The 20,354-nt window shown below is 48.0% G+C and overlaps 1 protein-coding gene across 1 annotated transcript in view; it reads left to right on the plus strand.

Annotated features, from left to right (window-relative positions):
• Positions 1-20,354, plus strand: part of LOC106805681 (spectrin beta chain-like) — a gene marked incomplete at its 5' end in the record, with an annotated part of 60,842 nt that overhangs the window by 32,006 nt on the left and 8,482 nt on the right. Inside the window, 14 exon segments of the mRNA XM_014807373.1 lie at positions 1,389-1,456; positions 5,169-5,426; positions 5,984-6,192; positions 7,091-7,187; positions 7,765-7,893; positions 8,917-9,168; positions 9,456-9,596; positions 10,177-10,344; positions 10,868-11,040; positions 11,513-11,750; positions 12,313-12,576; positions 17,115-17,254; positions 17,800-17,986; positions 18,300-18,500. Coding sequence (XP_014662859.1) covers positions 1,389-1,456; positions 5,169-5,426; positions 5,984-6,192; positions 7,091-7,187; positions 7,765-7,893; positions 8,917-9,168; positions 9,456-9,596; positions 10,177-10,344; positions 10,868-11,040; positions 11,513-11,750; positions 12,313-12,576; positions 17,115-17,254; positions 17,800-17,986; positions 18,300-18,500 — 2,525 coding nt within the window.

The following is a 20,354-nucleotide window of genomic DNA, read 5'->3' on the forward strand; positions in this document are numbered from 1 at the left end:
GATAATGGATAATGGAGTAATGGATATGGATTATGGGATACTGGATATGGATTAATGGATACTTGGATCTATGGATAATTGAATGGATATGGATATAATGGATATGGATTATAGGATAATTGGATTATGGATATGGATATGGATCTTCTAGCCTCTGGTTGAGCTGGTCTGCACCCGGCGCACCACGGCGTCGCATCCGGATGCTCAGACTCCACGAGCGAGGAGCGATCTCGTTAACAAGTGTCGCACCTTGTTCTTGTTAGCGTTGGTCTCGTGCTCGAAAGCCGCTCGAACCTGTGCTTTCATCACATCCAGCGTCCTCAAAGTCCAGGTCTCTCGATGGAACCATGGTACCGCAGCAGGCTTCTCCTAGCACAGAAATCAGTGAGAACTGCTTTCACCTTCTGATTTCATTACATTTCTCTGTTTTTATTTCGCCTTGGCCTGTTACGGCTGTATAGTATATAAGCATAAAACACGCTGTTTAGCATGCCTCCACCCACGCTATTTGTAGTAAATTTGCTATTTTATTATATGTCTTTGCTCGCATGGTTGTATAATATATAAGAATAAAACACGTCGATTTAAAAAGCCCATTACGTATCGGCATTTGGACTAAGTTGCGACGTTTCAGCTTCTACTTGTGGCCGTATGGTCGTGTATTTACCAGTGTCTGGCTTAGTGTGCTGTCATCTATAGATGTTTAATCTTCATTTAGACATTTTTGTTGAAGTCAACCATAAATTTCATGCTTGGCAAGTAAGCGGTCTTTTTACACCGACGATGTGCAAGCCTGCATCACGCAGTAAACATCACAATTTCCATAGCTTAATCAAGGCTCTCTATGTCAGGTTTACCTTTCAAACTTGCAAGATCGATTTATGGCATTAGTGCAGATTAACGATAAAAAATTTTCTCTGACTGGCCATTGGAACTTTGAAACCTTCACTCTACAGCTGCGATGTGCTCATGTCTCGGCCTAACCAGCCGCTCCTCCCCCACACAGCCAGTTGTGACGCTACCTCCTCCCTGCCCCACACCTCCCTCCGACACAGCAGTGTGACCTAACCTTTCTCCCTGCAGCAGCCCTCCCTCGCACACAGCAGTGTGACCTACCTTCTCCCTGCACCACGCTGCCCTGCCACACAGCTGCAGTGTGAACCTAACCTTCTCCCTGCCCCACGCCTCCCTCCACACAGCAGTGTGACCTACCTCCTCCCTGCCCCACGCCTCCCTCCACACAGCAGTGTGACCTACCTTCTCCCTGCCCCACGCCTCCCTCCACAAAGCCAGTGTACTACCTCCTCCCTGCCAGCCTCCCCTCGCACACAGCAGTGTGACCTACCTTCTCTGTGACCCACGCCTCGACGGTGTCGGCCTCGTTGTAGAGCCTGTAGAGGGACTGCGCGTCGATGAGGCGCTGTCTCCGCAGCTCAGCGAGCTCGTTCAGCTCGCGGTAACAGCACGGCTCGATGCTCGCGAGACTTTTCTTTTTTTTTTTTTCTTTTCCCTCACCTCGGCCGCGCACTGCGCGGCGTCCCTCGCCCCAGCGTGTCGCCTGCTCATGCAGACCTCCCACCATCGTCTTGTAGTTCTCAGCTCTTCGTCGTCTCCTGCCACAATCAATGTGTGTGAGATTCCAATCAATCAATTAATCAATGAACAATGCAATCAGACCCTCCACCATCGCTCTCTGCTAGTTCTCAGCATCCTCTGTCATCTCCTGCATCACGGCGTGACACGCAAATCAATCAAATCATCAATCAATCAATCAAATCATCAATCATTCATCATGATCGATTTCGTCAGGCCATTTTCCTCTAGGCCCTCAATTTTACTGCAGACGGCTGACGATGGCTATGAACTTACTTCAGTGAATAAATTCATGTTGTCTACGAATTTTATTGTTACTTCTTTTACTTTTATGTGTTCTAAATCTATATTATATATAATATTATAATACATATATATATATATATATATATATATATATATAATGAATGATATGTTTAACCGCTTGTTACTATTCGAATACCTGCAGAATTAAACCAAATTGCTGCCATTTTTTATAAAAACTATCGCTGGGGCTAAAAATCTGCGGCTTACCACTTTTTTGTCAATCCTTAATACCAGCTGTTCAATAATAACAATTTGTCAATTATTTAACCCGCTGGCTCATACTAAACAACTATGCTCGTCACCACGCTTGTGCTTGCGCAGCAGGGATTCGGACGGCTGGCTTTCATCGTGACGATGTCCTCGCTCAGAGACGAGACGTCAGGCAGGGTCCCATCATGTAGGCGTCGACGTCGTCGCAGTCCGCCGTAAGAACTGCAGCGAACACATGCACAAACGACGAGTCAGGATAGTACCAGATAGACTTACAAGAGTTATATAGTATAGTATAGTACAGCTATAGTATAGCTACTGGTATTGGTATGTATGGTATGGTATGGTATGGTATGGGTATGGTATGGTATATGGTAGGTATGGTATGTATGCGTATTGGCTTATGGATATGGTATGGTATGGTATTGGTATGGTATCTGGTATGGTATTGCGTATGCGTATGGTATGCGTATGGTAATGGTATAGGTATGGTATTTAGTATAGTATAGTATAGTATATCAGTATAGTATAGCTACAGTAAGAACTGCCAGCAAACACACGACAACGACGCGAGACGTTAGATATGTACGTATAGACTTTACAAGAGTTATATTAGTACAGTATAGTATGTAATAGTAAATAGTAATAGTATAGTATAGTATAGTATAGTATATGTCATAGTAGGCAGTATAGCTATTAGTAGCAGTATAGTACAGTAGTAGTATAGTACTAGTATAGTACAGTAAGAACTGCAGCGATGATGACGACTCCGTTCAATTCAATTCAATTCAAATTACTTTTACATTTACAATTTAGAATTACATTTTGGAGGTAATATATCAGTTAAACAAGTTAATGAACAATGCACAGACTGCAAGACTCAGAACAACGTGAAGGTGGGGGTAAGGGTGGGGGGGGGTCGAAATTACCACGAGCGCAGAGTTAAGCTTTCTGTTGAAAAGCTGACAAGTTAATAAACTTTTCAAACTAAAAGTTGATAGTGTAAACCCAGCTTTGTACAGTATTTTACTGCAAGACCCCCCCACCCCACCCCCGATTTCACGTCCGCAGGATTCCGCGCTACTGCCTGATCATTATGCTATTCATAACCAAGCAATCAATAACATTGCTAACTAGACAGAGGGCACTCACGGAGAGTGCATACCTCCGCCAGAATGTAACATGTATGTGTTACGCGCTGGTTATCGCGGTGCGGCTGGCTCGCTGCGCTGGCTGGCTGGCCTGTGCCTGGCTCGCTGGCCGCTGCGGCGCTAATATCGATCGCAGCGAACACACTAACACACTAACACACAAGAGCCGATGCAACATAACCTCTCCAACTCCATTGGGCCCAGAGGTAACTATACTGCCATCAGCATGTATTCATCAACTTCTACAACTTGAGTTATACCTATAGCAAGTAATTAGCCTCAACATTCAGAAGACCCTACTTTGAAGCCATGACCATAAATAAAAGCCATGTTGCATTACTGCACGTAAGTTGTAAATATTAACCAACGTATAAGTATAAAAGGCTAACTGCCAAGGCCCATAAGTAGGTTAAACATAGTAACCAAACATAATACCAAAGGAAAATTCAGGAAACCCGAGATAATAAAGGCAACAATGGAATTGTTTCTGTACGGACCTGTGCCCTGAATGAGGTGATTATACACTAGGCACACACGTGGCTGTATAGCCCAGCTGTATATAATTATTAGCACATATGATCACTACAACCCTAGCATTTACTATAACCTAAGCTAACATGATCCCATCATGTACGTGCAGGAGTGCTAATTATAGACATTAATAATCCCCTAACTAATTATAGACATTAATAATCCCCTAACTAATTATAGACATAAATAATCTCCTAACTAATTAATAATTGATCCACTTCTCTCTCCATCTTCGTTATAGTCCCCAGGACTTTTGAAGATTAACACTTATGAGGTTAATAATCGCTTATATAATACAGGAGTGATCGAGGGTAGCCGTGATTATCTTGTATTAGTCCACAGCCTCGAGAAGACAATAATAATTCACTAACAAATTATGAATCCCCTTAAATAACACAGGCTCACTAAAGGTTGCCGTGATACCTTGTAATAGTCGACAGCCTCGAGAAGTCTCTTCTTGCGATACGCCGACAGCTCGATGAGATTGTCCCACAGGCCGTTGATGGTGTCGATGCGCACTCGCATCTCCTCGGCGCCGTAGTGACCTTCCCTTGATGAGGTCCTCTCTCCGGCAATGACGTTCTGAAGGTGGTTATGTCTGTCACTGATCTCCGCCTCCAGTGCCTGTAATAATATAATATATAATAATTATATTAAATAATAATAATAATAATAATAATAATATATTATAATAATATAAGCAGTGAATTGATGTGGCTGATACAGTGCCACCTGGTAAGGCGGCTTACTCAGAGCTTTCATTAACTGTTCTCTCAGTTCGTTGACGCTTCGCGGGTGACGCGACCACGAGTGCATGCTGGCTCACAGGCATGTTCACCACGGTTGTATAATTATTAAAGTGTACACCAGTTCAAGCTTAATATTAAAAGCAATACAGAGATAAAACTAAATTCCCCAGGATATACCATTTATCAAGCATGTTGGCATCGATTAAACATTGAATTTGCTTATGCATAATGCACCATTCGCAAAACAATAGATGGCCCTAATACACTTTCCATGAGATATTGAAAATTTTGTATGGCTGTTATAACTTTAAATACCCCCCCCACCCGCCCACACACAACTGAATTCAACCATAGTAAGCCTACTGTACAGCATACCCAAGCTCCCTAGCTGTCTACCCACGGCCCGATCCCTTCTTGCTTCATTTTATTGCTTACCGTGAAGATAATGACTCAATTTTGTATTCTGATTAAGCTTCAGATACTCCCCCCACGTACACAATTGCCAACCGATATTATACAAACTCTGGCGCATTTTTTAAAATTGTTTTTCAAATTACCATCTACCCACGCCCCACCCCTTGCTTTCACCTACGCGTACAATCACTCTTATTACTCTTGTTACTCGTAGCCTTGTGCTGGTTACAGCAGCAGCTCGACGCCGCTGGTAAGGTCCGTGACGCGAGTCGGGGCGAACGAAGCAGCATGTGCCTCCATCCTCCTTGATCCACGCCTCCTCACTCGGCCATCTCCGCAGAAGAACTGCCAGAGCGCGGCCGACTGCGAGCGCTTGGCGTGTCTGTCGGCCTGCGAGCCGCAGCAGCTCGTCGACGCGACCATCGACTGCCTGCCTGCGTTCGACGCGACGCATCGCCGGGTCGATGGGCGTGTAGCGCTGCTCGGCGGGGAAACCAGCGACCGAGGAGGTAGGTCACACTGCTGTGTGGAGGGAGGCGTGGGGCAGGGAGGAGGTAGGTCACAAAGACATAGAGAGCCTTGATTAAGTATGGAAATTGTGATGTTACTGGTGATGCAGCTTGCACATCGTCGGTGTAAAAAAACCGCTACTTGCCAAGATGAAAATTATGGTTGACTTTACAAAAATGTCAAAAGTAGATTAAGATTATAGAATGACAGACACTAGGCAGACACTTGTAAATACACAATCATACGAGCCAAAGTAGAAGTAACACGTCCAAACTTAGTCAAATGCGATAGTAATGGCTTTTTAATGACGTGTTATATTCTTATAATTATACAACCATGCGAGCCAAGACTATAATAAAATAGCAAATTTACTACAATAGGTGGGTGGAGGCATGTCTAACACGTGTTTTATGCTTATAACTATACAGCCGTACAAGCCAAGGCGAAATAAAACAGAGAAATGTAATGAAATCAGAAGGTGAAAGCAGTTCTCACGTGATTTTAATGATTTCTGTATAGGAGAAGCTGCTGGGTACCATGGTTCCATCGAGAGACCTGGACTTTGAGGACCTGGATGTGATGAAGCACAGGTTCGAGGGCTTCGAGCACGAGACCAACGCTAACAAGAACAAGGTGGACACTGTTAACGAGATCGCTCGTCAGCTCGTGGAGGCTGAGCATCCGGATGCGGACGCTGTGGTCGCGCGTCAGAACCAGCTCAACCAGAGGTAGAGATCCATATCCATATCCATTATCCATATCCATTATCCATATCCATTATCCTTATCCATATCCATATCCATATACATATGGGCGAGTGCTGTCACGATGTATTGATGCATCGATTATCATGATAGCTTACTCCACGCTACACAGTAACACTGTATCTTATCATTTTCTCATGTGTCAATGTGCCCACCGTATGTGTGGCACAAAGGATATTGCATAAATACACAGGTAGCAAAGATTGAATGGGTTTTAATTCATAACTAGTCGACAAACTTTTACATCAGCGTCGACCATAAGGAACATAAATTAGAAGATAGACAAACAGTGACAATACATGTACAGTACATCAATCGGTTAATAGAGTCTTATGAATATTGTGATGTATCGTATCGTATCGTTATCACATGGTAATAACAGCTCGTGTACTTGCTTCTGCCACACTATAATATCTGTTGTTAAAACAGTCGATCATAAAGTGGGATACAAAACGTAGAACTCTAATGCAATGCTGGAATATTATTATGATACTAGCCAGGATAGCGTGATGATTTTACTGGCTACTGTTTATTTTGAAGATTTACGAATAGGTCGAAACTTAGGGGAAATCATTCCGACAACAGCTTTCCAGTTTTGTTCTTTTTGTTTCTATCATATGATCATGACGTCTTAATGTTTGTATGTAATTTTCAACCTACACATCAGTGTGCTACATGATAATTTGCTCCACTATTTTTCTTTAAATGATCTATTGCTATACAGTATACACCCAACAGAATTCATAATAGGTGATTTCAAAGCTCTTCAGTAGCACCGTTTTAGTAGTTTAGTAGTGTAGTTCAGTAACACAGTGTGTGTGTGTAGATTTGTTGGTGATTATTTGTTGTCGTATGATGACAGCTGGACCCGCTTGCTGGAGCTGTCAGAGCAAAAGAAACAGGAGCTGGAGCAGTTCCACGGCATCCAAGAGTTCCACATCGAAACAACGGAGACCATCGTACGTTTGTATAGATAGAACATCCCAGTTGTTTGAACATCACCTTGATGCTGATGTTGTTGATGATGTTATTTTGGGTTTTAACAATTATTGTGATGATGATAATTGTCGGGAGAATTGTGTTCATGACGATGAATTGAGTGATAGAGATGATAATGAGAAGCAGTGTTATTGGTGTCGAGACTAGAACGTTAAATATTAAACTTAATTGCAAGTAATTTAATCAAATCACTTGGTGCGTGTGGTTACATATGCATTCAATTCAAAACACGATGTAAGAAGCTTTCCATAAATTTCAATTATTTAAATCTCTTACTGTATTCAGAAATTGGATTTTATTCAATTGAATTCTAGCGATCAGCAGTGAATTACTGGATATAAATTGCATCACTCGGCTTCTCGGTATTGAAATCCTATTTCAGAATGTAAATTTGGCAAATGCTGCGTGAGAGGATTTCATGTTTAATTTACCTAGAGCAAGCATAGTGTACGATATCAGTTATTATACTACCTGACGTGAATTACAAGAAGGCCATTCTGTGAGTAACAGAATCGATTCTTCTTCTATCTCCTGCAGACTTGGATCGAGGAGAAGTGTAAGATCCTGGAGGAGACTCGTGAGTACGGCGATGACCTTGCCGGGGTCATGAAGCTGCAACGTAGGATGAGCTTCATGGAGCGCGACATCAAGGCCATCCAGGATAAAGTACGTCACACTTCTTGTCATTTTGCCCCGCCCTCTATCACTTCTATTTATTTAGATTTATTTGTTTTTGTTTTTTTATCAGCATTGTCTATTATCTTGTTTAACGAATATGGTACCTCCAAAATGTTATTCATAAGTGTAAATAAAGTAAATTAAATTTAATTTAATTTAATTGAATACTTTTTACTCTGGGCCCATACCAGCTGCCATTATGTGAGGGTGAGATGGGTTGAGTTGGCGAGACGCGCTTGAGATTGTGCATAACTAGCAAAAAGCTTCTAATCGTAGCTTCTCATTTGAATGTAGCATCTGTAGGTTCCTTCTCCTGCCCCTGTCATAAGCACTCCAAATGCTGTAGTTTGATCACAATATAAGTGGTTTCTGGGTGCTGAGATGGTTGATTCGCATTTGTCCAGAATCTGTCTGAAAGTAATGAAAGCAATTATTAGGCACATGTCCCGTTCTGTGTGTCATACTTTTCACCCAGTTTGCTCATTCAGCTGGGAATACTCACAAATTCTTATCAAGCTCCCACACTTCATACAGAACTCGCAAATTTGTATGTAATATATACACGTGAGGTAATGCAAGCAGCTACTGCACACATCTTTCCTCTTACCTTGCATCACACTTTGTTCTCAGTTAGAGGAACGTATGTGTACAGTCCTACAAAGCTATCTTAGTAACTACACGATTCTCCCCTCTCCCCAAGCTTCACGCTTTGCTATAAGTTGTAGGAATGTATACAGTCCTACAGAGCTATATGCTGGATGCAACCCCTCCCCTCCCCACGCTTTGCTATGAGTTAGAGAAACATATACAGTACTACAGAGATATCTACTGCACACGTCTTCTCCCTTCTCCCCACACTTCATCTTTTGCTCTTCACTGGCTCCTCCCATCTCCCTCCTCCCCACGCTGCACACTTTGTAGGAATGTATACAGTCCTACATAACTATCTCCCCCACGCGTCTCCTCCCTTCCTCCCTCACGCTTCACCGCTTTACTCTTCGCTCTCGGCAGCTGGAGGAGCTGGAGCAGGAGGCTGCGCGCATCGAGGCGACGAACCCGGAGGAGGCGCGTGCGATCCGCGAGCGCATCGAGGAGATCCGCGTCGCGTGGGCCGATCTGAACACGCTGCTGCAGGACCGCGAGGAGAAGCTCGCAGAGTCCGGCAACCTGCAGCACTTCCTGCGCGACCTCGACGACTTCCAGAACTGGCTGACGAAGACGACGACGGCCGTCGCCTCCGCGGACCAGCCCAGCGACCTGCAGGTGAGTTAGCGTATGTGCGTGCGTGCGTGAATAGTGGTGCGTGTGTGCGTGCGTGCATGATAGTGTGTGTATGACCAGCCCAGCGACCGGCAGGTAAGCTAGCATGCGTGCGTGCGTAGCGGTGCGTGCGTGCGTAGCAGTGCGGTGCGTGCGTGCGTGCGTAGCGTGCGTGCGTGCGTGCGTGCGTGCGTGTGTGTATGACCAGCCCAGCATACATTCGTGTGCACAAATTGCGTGTGGACATAACTTCACACAGCACAACACGCACCTGTGTGCCTGTGTTGCAGGAGGCTGAGAAGCTGCTGCAGGAGCACCAGGCCTACAAGCAGGAGATCGACGGCTACGCTGAGGAACACGCAAAGCTGAAGGAGACCGGTGACCAGCTGACCGCTAACCAGACCGACCCGCAGTACGTCTTCCTGAGACAGGTGAGCATACTCACGATCAGAACATCGCTTCTAATGTACGCGTTTCAGCATGAGCCAGTGATTCGTCTCAATGAAATTAGTGAAATTTTGCATACTACCGAAAAGTCTATAATTTATGTATATATATATATATATATAAATAAATGATAGACACTTTTCGGTGGTATGCAAAATTTATTCATTTATTTATTTATTTACTTATTTATGAGATAAAGAGTTTAAAAGTTTAAATTTATAAGATCAAAAAATATTGTGATGATAACAATACTTCATGTTGTATATTTTTATCGCGTTATCAATTGCATATTACATACCAGCGTAATAAAGTACAATGTTTCATCGATTGTACCAAAAAAAACCTGTGTCCCTCTACGTTACCGTGCGTGTTCCGTGTGTTGTCATCTCTTGTTGCGTGTGTCTCACATGCTACCTTGTTGCTGCTCCCGCAACATCTGGAGGCCCTGAACGATGGCTGGGAGCAGCAGCAACGCTTCCTCTCCTTCTCACACCTCTCAGCCTCTCTAACCTCCCTCTCTCTCACTCCTCTCGGCCTCTCTAACCTCTCTCTCTGTACTCGCAGCGTCTGGAGGCCCTGAACGACGGCTGGGAGCAGCTGCTGCAGATGTGGGAGCAGCAGCAACGCTTCCTCTCTGAGGCGCTCAACCTGCAGGTGTTCCTGCGCGACGCCAAGCAGGCCGAGGTGCTGCTTAACCACCAGGACAACTTCCTCATGAAGGAGGAGCCGACCGTAAGTGCTGTTCACGTGCAGTCTGCCCACAGACCACGCCCTGTCTGCTGTACACGCGTTCTTGTTACGGTTCGCGGCTGCCATTAATCAGAATTCTTTTCTAATAAAAATCTAAATATCTATATTCTATTCTAACTTATCTATTATAATCTCTATTCTATTTAGATTTCTAGGTCCGTTTATTATTTCTAAACCTTGGGCCGATGTCGCATATTAAATTTAATCCCAGCCATTATGAAGTCAGGTTGAAGTCGCGTCACAGTGTCAGGGAGACTCTTGTTGACGTTGGTAAAACAATAGAGAGGTCTGGTCCAGTGGTGGTTGCAGATATAGATAATTCGAGCACTATGTGTTGTCACAATTGTAGTTTAAGTTCGTTTTTTTTCTGGGTCATTCTCATCCTTTTTTTGTGAAGAAGAAGCAATATTGGTAGATGAATATGGTAGCGTGACGTTCTGCGGTACATGAGACATGTGCTGTTTGATTAATCGCTCTCACCGTGTGTTCTCGCGTACGATCACAGCAAGCGATGGAGCAGGCTGAAGCAGCCGTGAAGAGACAGGAGGCGTTCATGACTACGATGGACGCGAACGATGACAAGGTGAACTCCGTCATCACGTTCGGTCAGCGGCTGTGCGACGAAGGCCACTACGATGCGGACAAGATCTTCAAGAAGGCCGAGAACATCCAGGAACGGTAAGGAAGACCCTGTTAATCGCGTAGAAAGACTTACGATTGCGATTTCGACACGATTTTGATCTCCCAAGCAGATGTTATCAATTACAATAATTGGGTATTTTTGATGATCATTTAATAATTTTCGTAATAGAATATCTAATTTGGTGCTGCCGACGGTTTACTCTCGATTATAATTGAATCAACAATTATTATTGGGACATTACTAATTTTCATTACTAAGGTTCATCAGCATTGTTCAATACTAATGTTCATCATTAACATTCATCAGTGTTGTTCATCGCTGGTGTTCATTGCTAGTATTCATAAGCATTGTTCATTGCTAATGTTCATCATTATTAATCATCAGTGTTGTTCATCACTAACGCTCATCAGCATTGCTTATCGTTCATCAGCATTATTCATCAATGTTGTTCATTAGTATTGTTCATCAGTGTTGTTCATTGGTGTGTTCATCGCTGACGTTCCGCAGGCGCAATGCGAACCGCCGGAAGGCTGAGGAGCTGCTGCAGACACTGAAGGATAAGCTGGAGCTTCAGCGCTTCCTGCGCGAGTGCGAGGAGTTCAGCTTCTGGACGCAGGACAAGACGAACGTCGCCCAGGACGAGACTTATCGCTCCGCGAAGACCGTGCACAGCAAGTGGACGCGCCACCAGGCCTTCCAGGCCGAGCTCGACGCCAACAGGGAGAGACTGGATAAGGTCCTTCAGGTGTGTGTGTGTGTGTGTGTGTGTTCATGTGTTCATGTACGTGCGTATGTTTACGTGTGAGCGTATGTGTGAATTTGTGGGTAACCGTGGGTGTAGAGGTGGGTGGATTAAGACCCAAATGCAATTAGTAACCAATAATATCATATGGGCTGGCATCTGAAGTGTATCAGAGGAAAGAATGAAATTTTTTAGATTTTTATTTAAATTTTGAATTTTAAATCTTAAAGCTGGTTGAACCAGGAAGGTTCATTGCTGCGCCACAATAACACTCCGTAATTATGTTATTATCACTTGCATTCCTCTTGCTTCTGAGTAATATGAGCAGTATTTACGTACACTAGCAGTGAGCCTACCTCGTACCACCTCGAGCACAGCTAGGTTGTCACACCAGCTCATTCCGTGCACCTCATAGTTTTCCTTATAGAAAGGTAGAGATAGGCAGGTAACATCGGTGCATATACCTTGTCTGTTATAACGCGTCGCACCAGCACACCCCTTGCACCAGTTAGATTTCCATGCTCCGCGCACGTACCTTCACTCTCGTCGCGTTTCTCCCCCGCAGGAGGGCGAGCGTCTGAAGGAGGAGAAGCCCGAGTTTGCGGAGGAGATCCAGCGTCGCATGAACGAGCTGCAGCAGGAGTATGAGAACCTGCAGAAGGCGACGCAGGAGAAGGGACAGAAGCTGTTCGACGCGAATCGACACGTGCTCTACGAGCAGTCGTGCGACGACATCGACGAGTGGATGAACGAGCTCGAGACGCAGATCGTGCAGGACACGGGCAACCGAACCTGCCAGCGTCACCCTGCCTCATTGCAGACAGCAGTCGTGACCGGGCGGCGGGGAGCAGGGAGGGCTGTGATGGCTTGGCAGGGTATGGAGGGAACGGCGGGAGGGCCGATGTGACGTGTGGTGAGCAGGGGTGATGTAGAGGCAGGGAGGGTGTGAGTGTAGAGGGGTAGAGGATGAGGGCGCGCTGTGATGTGCAGTGCCAGTGGTAGGGGAGGAGGTGTGATGCTAGAGAGGGCTGGGGGGCTGGGTATGGGGAGGGGGCGGGGTGTGATGTGCAGTGTGTGTGTAGAGGACAGGGAGGGGTGTTTGCACCGGTAGCAGGGGTAGATGGGACGCAGATCGTGGCAGGACATCGGGGCACGACCTGACCAGCGTCACCCTTGCTCATGCTAGGAGCCCAGAGGTGAGGGGGGCGGCGGCAGGAGGGCAGGAGGTTGTGATGTAGCAGAGGTAGAGACGCAGATCGTTACACGGACACGGGAGGCCGACCTACCGGTCACCCGCTCTGCAAGAACCCAGCAAGCAGTGATGGGGGCGGTGGGCGGAGGAGGCGGGTGGATGAGCAGGCGGTAGAGACGCAGATCGTGCAGGACACGGGAGACCGACCTGACCCGTCTCCCTGTCAGCAGACCCAGCACGGTGAAGTGGGGCGAATGGGGAGGCAGGGGAGGGATGTGATGTAGCAGGGTTTAGAGACGCAGGTCTGTGCAGACACGGGAACCGACACTGACCAGCAGATCCACCCTGCTCTGCAGACCACAGGTGGGGGCGGCCCAGGAGGCGGAGAGGGGCTTGTGATGTAGCATGAGGTAGAGGCAAGGGAGGGTGGATGTAGCAGGGTAGAAGGCAGGGGAGGGTGTGCATGTAGCAGGCACACCCGTTAGAGCAGGGCGAGGGTGGTGAAAATGGTAGCAGCGGTAGAGGGAGGGAGAGGTGTTACCTGTAGCAGACCCCGTAGAGGGCAAGGTGGGTGTTGGATGGTAGGGCAGGGTAAGAGCAGCCCCGGAGGGTGTCGTATTAGCGGGGGTAGAGGGAGAGGGAGGCAGGGTTGTTGAATGTAGAGGTGGTAGAGGCCAGAGGGTGTGATTGTAAGGCAGACGGTAGAGGCAGGGAGAGCGTGTGATGTTAGCAGGGTAGATGCATGGGGCGTTTATGTAGCAGAAGTAGAGGGACAGGTGAGGGAGGGATGCTGTGGTGTAGGCAGGGGTAGAGGTCAGGGAGGATGTTGATGCTAGCAGGGTAGAGGGAGGAGGCGCAGCAGTGGATGTAGCCAGTAGAGTCAGGCCGGTGTGATGTAGCAGGGTAGAGGGAGGGAGGAGTTGTGATGTAGCAGGCAGCGGGTGGGCAGGAGGGAGCCGCTGTGAGTGTAGCAGGAGCGTACGAGACGGCACAGATGGCATTTTGTCTCCGGTTAACCATAAAAAATGTAAGGAGGAGGGAGGGTGTGGATTGATTAGCAGGTCGATAGCGGTAGAGGGAGGCAGACGGTGTTGATGTAGCAGGGTAGAGGGAGAGGGAGGGTTGAGAGGTGTGATGTAGCAGGGTAGAGACAGGGAGGGTGTGATGTAGCAGGGTAGAGGAGAGGGGGTAGTGAGTAGCAGGGGTAGAGGCGGGGAGGGTGGATGTTAGCAGGGTGTGTGTTGTATGAGGGTGAGGGTGGTGAGGTTGATTGATTGGTAGCAGAGTGGCAGGTAGGGTTTTTTTCTTTGTGATGTATTGGGCAGGCGCGCGTAGCGGCTTAGAGGCAGATTAGGTGTGATGAGCGGGTAGAGGCGGAGGAGGGTGTGATGTAGGGCAGGGTAGAGGCAGCAAAGGAGTGTATGGGTAGCAGCGGAGAGGGAGGAGACTGTGAGTCAGCAGGGTGTTAGAAGGGAGGTGAGTGGTGTGATGTAGCAGGGTAGAGGAGGCAGGGACGGTGTGACGTTGTAAGCAAGCGGTAGAGGGAGAGGGAGGGAGGGTGTGACTGCTAGCAGGTAGAGCAGGGAGGAGTTGTGATGTTAGCGGGTAGAGGGAGGGACGGGTGTGGACATGTAGCAGATGGTTAGAGGCCAGGTGGAGAGTGTGATTTGTAGCAGGGTGTAGAGGGGGGAGCGTTTGTTGTAGCAGGACCGGGTAGAGGGAGGGAGGTGTGAATGTGCAGGGTTAGAGAGGAGATGGGTGTGAGTGTAGCAGGTGTGTTAGAGGCCAGGGATTGGGGTGTGATTTGTAGCAGGAGGTAGTAGTAGAGGAGGGAGGCTGATGATGTAAGCAGGGGTATATGAGGGAGACGGGAGGTCGAGGGTGTGAGTAGTGTGTATGCAGCAGGTAGATGGCAGGTAGAGGCTGTGATTGTAGCCAGTGGTGGGTAGAGGTGAGGGAGGGTTGGATGTGCAGGGTAGACGGGACGGGAGGGACGGGTGTGACTGTAGCAGGGTTGTTGTGGTATGAGGGATGATGCGGGAGCTTGGGGGATGACCAGTGTGTTTGATCTGGCCAGCTGTTGTTCGTGGTAGAGGCAGGAGGGTGTGTAATGTCGCGGGCAGTGGGTGTGATGTAGGCAGTTCTGAGGGTAGAGGGAGGAGAGGTGTGATGTAGAGTGGTTTAGAGGGAGGAGTGTGTTACACGAACTCTGGTGTAGTCAGTCGGGTTAGGAGGGAGGGGAGGGATTATGATGTGCTAGACGCGGTAGTAGGGAAGGAGCGGTTGATGTAGCAGTGGGTAGAAAGGAGGAGGGTCGTGATGTAGCTACGGGTAGGGCAGGCGGGGGGTGTGATGGTAGCAGTTGAGCGGGTAGAGGGAGGGACGGGTGTGATGTAGCAGGGTAGAGGGAGGACGGCGTGTGAGTAGCAGGTAGAGGAGGAGGGTTGTGGATGTAGCAGGGGTAGAGGAGGTGGGTGTATGTAGCAGGCCCAGGTGTTAGAGGATGGAGGGTGGTGAATTAGCAGGCGTAGAGGGAGGAGGGGTGTTGACTTGTGCAGGTAGAGGCAGGAAAGTGTTATGTCAGCAGGGTAGAGGGAGGGAGGGTTGTGATATTTAGCAGAGGTGGGTTTAGTAGGGAGGTGGCATGAGTGTGGTTGTGTATGTCAGCAGGGGTAGAGGGAGGGAGGCGGCTGGCTTTTGATTTGTGATGTAGCAGGGTAGAGGGGAGAGGGAAGGAGGGGTGTGATGTAGCAGGGTAGAGACAGGGAGGGTAGTTGACTGTGCCAGGTAGAGGGAGGGAGGTGTGATGTAGGGGTGGAGGCCAGGGAGGGTGTTGATGTGCAGAGTTAGATGGAGGGAAGGTGCTGATGTAGCAGGGTAGAAGGGGAGGAGGGGCTGTGAGTAGCAGGGTAGACGCAGGGAGGGCTGTGATGTAGCAGCTGCCCCCGCCCCCCGGTAGAGGCAGGCACGTAGGGAGCTTGTGATGTAGCAGCTGTTAGAGGCAGGGAGGGTGTGATGGAGTCAGGGTAGTAGGGAGAGAGGGATGGTGAGGAGCAATCTTGTTGATGCAGTGCAGTGTTGCGTGGTTAGAGGGCAGGGTCAGGCATGCTGATGGTAGAGGGTAGAGGGAGGTGAGGGTGTGATGTAGCAGGGTAGAGGGAGGGAGGACGGTGTTGATGTAGCAGCGGGAAGGAGAGGGGAGGGAGGGGGTGATGATCTAGCAGGGTAGAGGCAGGAGGGTGTAACTGTGGCAGGGAGGGTGTGATGTAGCAGCCGGGGTAGAGGTGAGGAGAGGGGTGTGATGTCAGCAGGGTAGAGGAGAGGAGAGGGTACGATGTAGCAGGGGTAGGGGAAGAGAGGGTATGATGTGTAGCAGCGGTAGAGGGGGGAGGGTTGATGCTAGCAGAGATAGAGGGAGGAGAGCGTGTCGATAGTAAGCAGGGTAGTAGGGCAGGGACGGGTGTTGATGTAGCAGGGTAGAGGGAGGAAGGGTGTGATGTAAGCAGGGTGGGTAGAGTGGAGGGGGGTGTGTATGTAGCAGAGAAGAGGGAAGGGAGGGTGATGATAGTTTAGCAGGGGTTAGAGGCAGGGAGGGTGTGATGTAGCAGGGTAGAGGGAGGGAGGGTGTGATGTAGCAGGGTAGTCAGAGAAGCACAGGCGTTACCCTACTCATGCAGAACAAGTGAGTAAGGGCAAGGAGAGAGTTTGTAACATGGAGGGAAAGTAAGATGCAACAGTGTGTGTTACAGGGAGGCAGAGCAATATTAATATGCAACAGGGTGGGTTACAGGGTGGGAGAGCAAAGGCTTGAAACCATATAGTGGGTGGCAGCTGGTGACATGACAGGATAGGAAAGCTTCCAACATGTAGGGAAGGTGTGTTCCCAACATAATATGGGTGACGAGTGTGAGGGTGGGTGACGACAGGAGGGTAATAGTAAGTTTATGGGTATGATGTACATTATTACACGTTCAGTATTGCACAGCGTGCTGTTGCTGCTTGACGCTCTCGGCCTCGTGTTATACATTGTAACAGTTCATTTGTGCGAGGATCAACTCGAGATCTGTATTGTTCACGGAGTCACGTGCGAGCTGATCATACATGCATCGACGTAATTACTCAGTGATGTGAGAATGAACGCTGGCATTATCTGAGAGAGTCTATGCTTGCACTAGGTGCTGGAGAGTGAGATGAACATGAAGCAGGCGCAGGTGATGGAGCTAGAGACACAGGCCGCCCACCTTGCCAAGCTGGAGCCAGACAACATCGAGAAGCTAGAAGCCATAGAAGCCAAAAAGACGATGGTCGAAGCAAGGTATGTAGCTCCTAGGACCTCCACGCGTATGAAGCAACATGGGGCCTATTGTGTGAAACAGTGAAATGATTGCGTTGGCATGTCATGAATTTTTGTACATGAAATAGTGTAAAAAAATTATACTTGACATTCTAATATTTTGGTGGTTATGACTTCCTATGATGTATCTGATAATGGACCCCCTAAAGCAGGGGTTCTTAACCTGTGGTTCACAGACCCCTTTGAGGTTCCTGGATGGGCTTCAAGGGGTCCGTGAAACCCACTGTATGCAAAATTGTGCGTTTATGTGCTTATGTGCATTTTTCTGGTGAGAGGTTCGTAGCTTTCACCAAATTCTCAAAGGCGTCCATGACTCAAAAAAGGTTAAGAACCACTGCCCTAATAGTGCCTATAAAGAGTGCCTATAAAGAGTGACATTAAGTGGAGCTCCCTGAGTGTACCAAGCTCTATGTGTTTCTAGGCAGATTCTAGATTGCATTTCACCCTGTCCCTTGTTTCGCTGCACCCAGAGATGACTAAGCCACACTATCTCTTTTTACACGCAGGTTCCAGAAGTTGCAGGCGCCGCTGATGGATCGTAAGACAGCACTGGAGAGGAAGAGAATCGTCTACCAGTTCGGTCGTGATGGTGAGGATGAGTTGATGTGGATCGAGGAGAAGATGCCGCTAGCCACCAGCAAGAAGTATGGCAACAGCCTCTACCAGAGCCAGATCCTGAAAAAGAAGCATCAGGTAAGGGCGCCGTGTTTGTGTGTGTGTGTGTGTGTGCCTGTGCGTGCGTGCGTGCGTGCGTGTGTGCGTATGTATATGTATATGTATATGTGTATGTATATGTATGTGTATGTATATGTATACGTGTACGTGTATATATATATATATATATGTTTATGTATATATGTATATGTATGTATATATGAATATGTGTATATGTATGTGTATGTATATGTGTTGTGTATGTGTATGTGCATATATATATATATATATGTATATGTGTATGTGTATGTATATGTATAGACACACGTACATGTATCTTCTCCTCGCACAGAACCTGCGCAGGGAGGTGGAAAACCACGAGCCGCGCATCCTCAGCATCATCGCCATCGGCAACCAGCTCGTTAACGAGGGTCACCCGCAGGCTGACGAGTTCACGCAGAAGATCGCCACGCTGCAGGATCGCTGGCAGGAGCTGAGAGATGCGCTCGACACACGCGACGCCGCACTCACCGAGAACGAGAAGGCACAGATAGTAAGTAACGCCATCTATAACTAATGCCGTCTAAGTAGCGCCATCTATATCTGACTAAGTGAGAAGGCGCAGATAGTAAGTAACGCCATCTATAACTAATGTCGTCTAAGTAGCGCCATCTATATCTGGCTAAATGAGAAGGCACAGATAGTAAGTAACGCCATCTATTACCCCGTACAGACTGCAAAATTGATCCTACATCAAACTAGTCCAGGATAGGCGCGCGCTAATTTTTTCCAGTGTGTACACGCTATCCCGGGCTAAATACGCGCTAGTTCGGTCTATCTTGGCTCGAAAATGGAGGTGGGCTAGGCCCTCGGCCTCGTTGAAGCGTGCTAAGTTAGCCCGCTCTAAACTGCGTGTGTATGCAATCCGGGACCAGGCGGTCCTGAGATTTCTGCTATCAATGAAATGCTACCCGTGTGTGTTGTAGTAGTATGATGTGTTCTGGTATCACTAGAATATTAGTAAAGTAACATTTACTGGGAATTAAGTAAATAGGGCCAGATGTCTGTTGGCGTAGGTGAGATGTCTGTGAATGTGTGCGTAATGTGATTGAGGCTTCGGTTACATGAATGCAATGAATGCTGCAGAGGGCAGTTTACTAGCTGTTGCATTCCAACGATAGATGGCACCAGCACTCCACTTGCCCCTATACTCTAATCTTTAGTTACTTTTAAGAAGGTTTATTTCACGTGCGGCAGTCTGTTCCATATCATATCCCTCCTTGCTGCCACGGCGAATGTTTTTTTGCCCTCTTATGGATTCCTATTCAGTATGCTCGCGAATTTAAGCTGATTAATTGCTGCAGTTGCTTCATAGGGCATTTTTTTATGGAGGAGGAGCGACTGTACGTGAACTAACAACATGGTACAGCGAGTGCGATGTAACAGTATTCCGCAGAACCATGCTTTCTGTGTGTGCACGCCTAACATTAGCCCCCACAAAGCTCTAACGTCGCCTCTTATTTTAAACCAGCAGAAACGCTGAAAAACTTAAAAGCCGGGCTCCCTAGCGCGCGCACTAGAATATCTCGTGCAGATAAACACGGGTGTGCGCTATATAGCAGAGATGTGATGCGGAGAGATGCGGAGACTGTTGTTCAGCACGGGTTATAAGGTCACCGCGCCGGCCGGCTGAGCTTGTATTGAGCAGTTGTCCACGCGCAGCTGTTAGTCCCAGTTAAGGCGAAAAAAATGCTAGACGATGCGACTGCGATATATCGATTTCATTGACTCGTTCCCTGATGATCGGGTTGGAGGGGGGGGGCGTGGAACTTGAGCAAATTCCCATCTGTCCGTCCCGCGCTTGCTTCTTGCTAACAGCTCGTTTGCGGGAAGCCACACACAGGCATGTCGAGCCTGTATGTATGTATGTATGTGCGGCGCGGGTACGTTGCTCTGGTGTGTACGACTCGCTCACTACACGCGGTATACGGGACACTCGCGCCTACATGTGCTGTTAGTTTGGCTGGGCCTGTGCGCGGTCTGCCGCTGCAGCCTGCCTTGGCGTAGATCTGTCGGCAGGTAGGAAGAGAGCATCGGCGGGTCAGAAAAGGGCGGCACCGACGGATGTTGTGAAGGCCCGCACGCGCGTGTGGGCGTGTACCGCTACTGCCGTGTGTAGAGAGAGAGAGAGAGGAGGTACAGGGTCACCAGGAGCAAGTCACACGATTTACGTTGAGTGCGTGATTGCGGGGCCACGGCTACTGCCGTGTGTAGAAAGAGAAGGTGGAGCTACTGCCGTGTGTAGAAAGAGAAGGTGGAGCTACTGCCGTGTGCAGAGAGAGGAGGTGGAGCTACTGCCGTGTGCAGAGAGAGGAGGTGGAGCTACTGCCGTGTGTAGAGAGAGAAG

The sequence above is a fragment of the Priapulus caudatus genome, unplaced genomic scaffold (assembly GCF_000485595.1).
Source record: "Priapulus caudatus unplaced genomic scaffold, Priapulus_caudatus-5.0.1 Scaffold7, whole genome shotgun sequence".
NCBI classification, from domain to species: domain Eukaryota; kingdom Metazoa; phylum Priapulida; class Priapulimorpha; order Priapulimorphida; family Priapulidae; genus Priapulus; species Priapulus caudatus.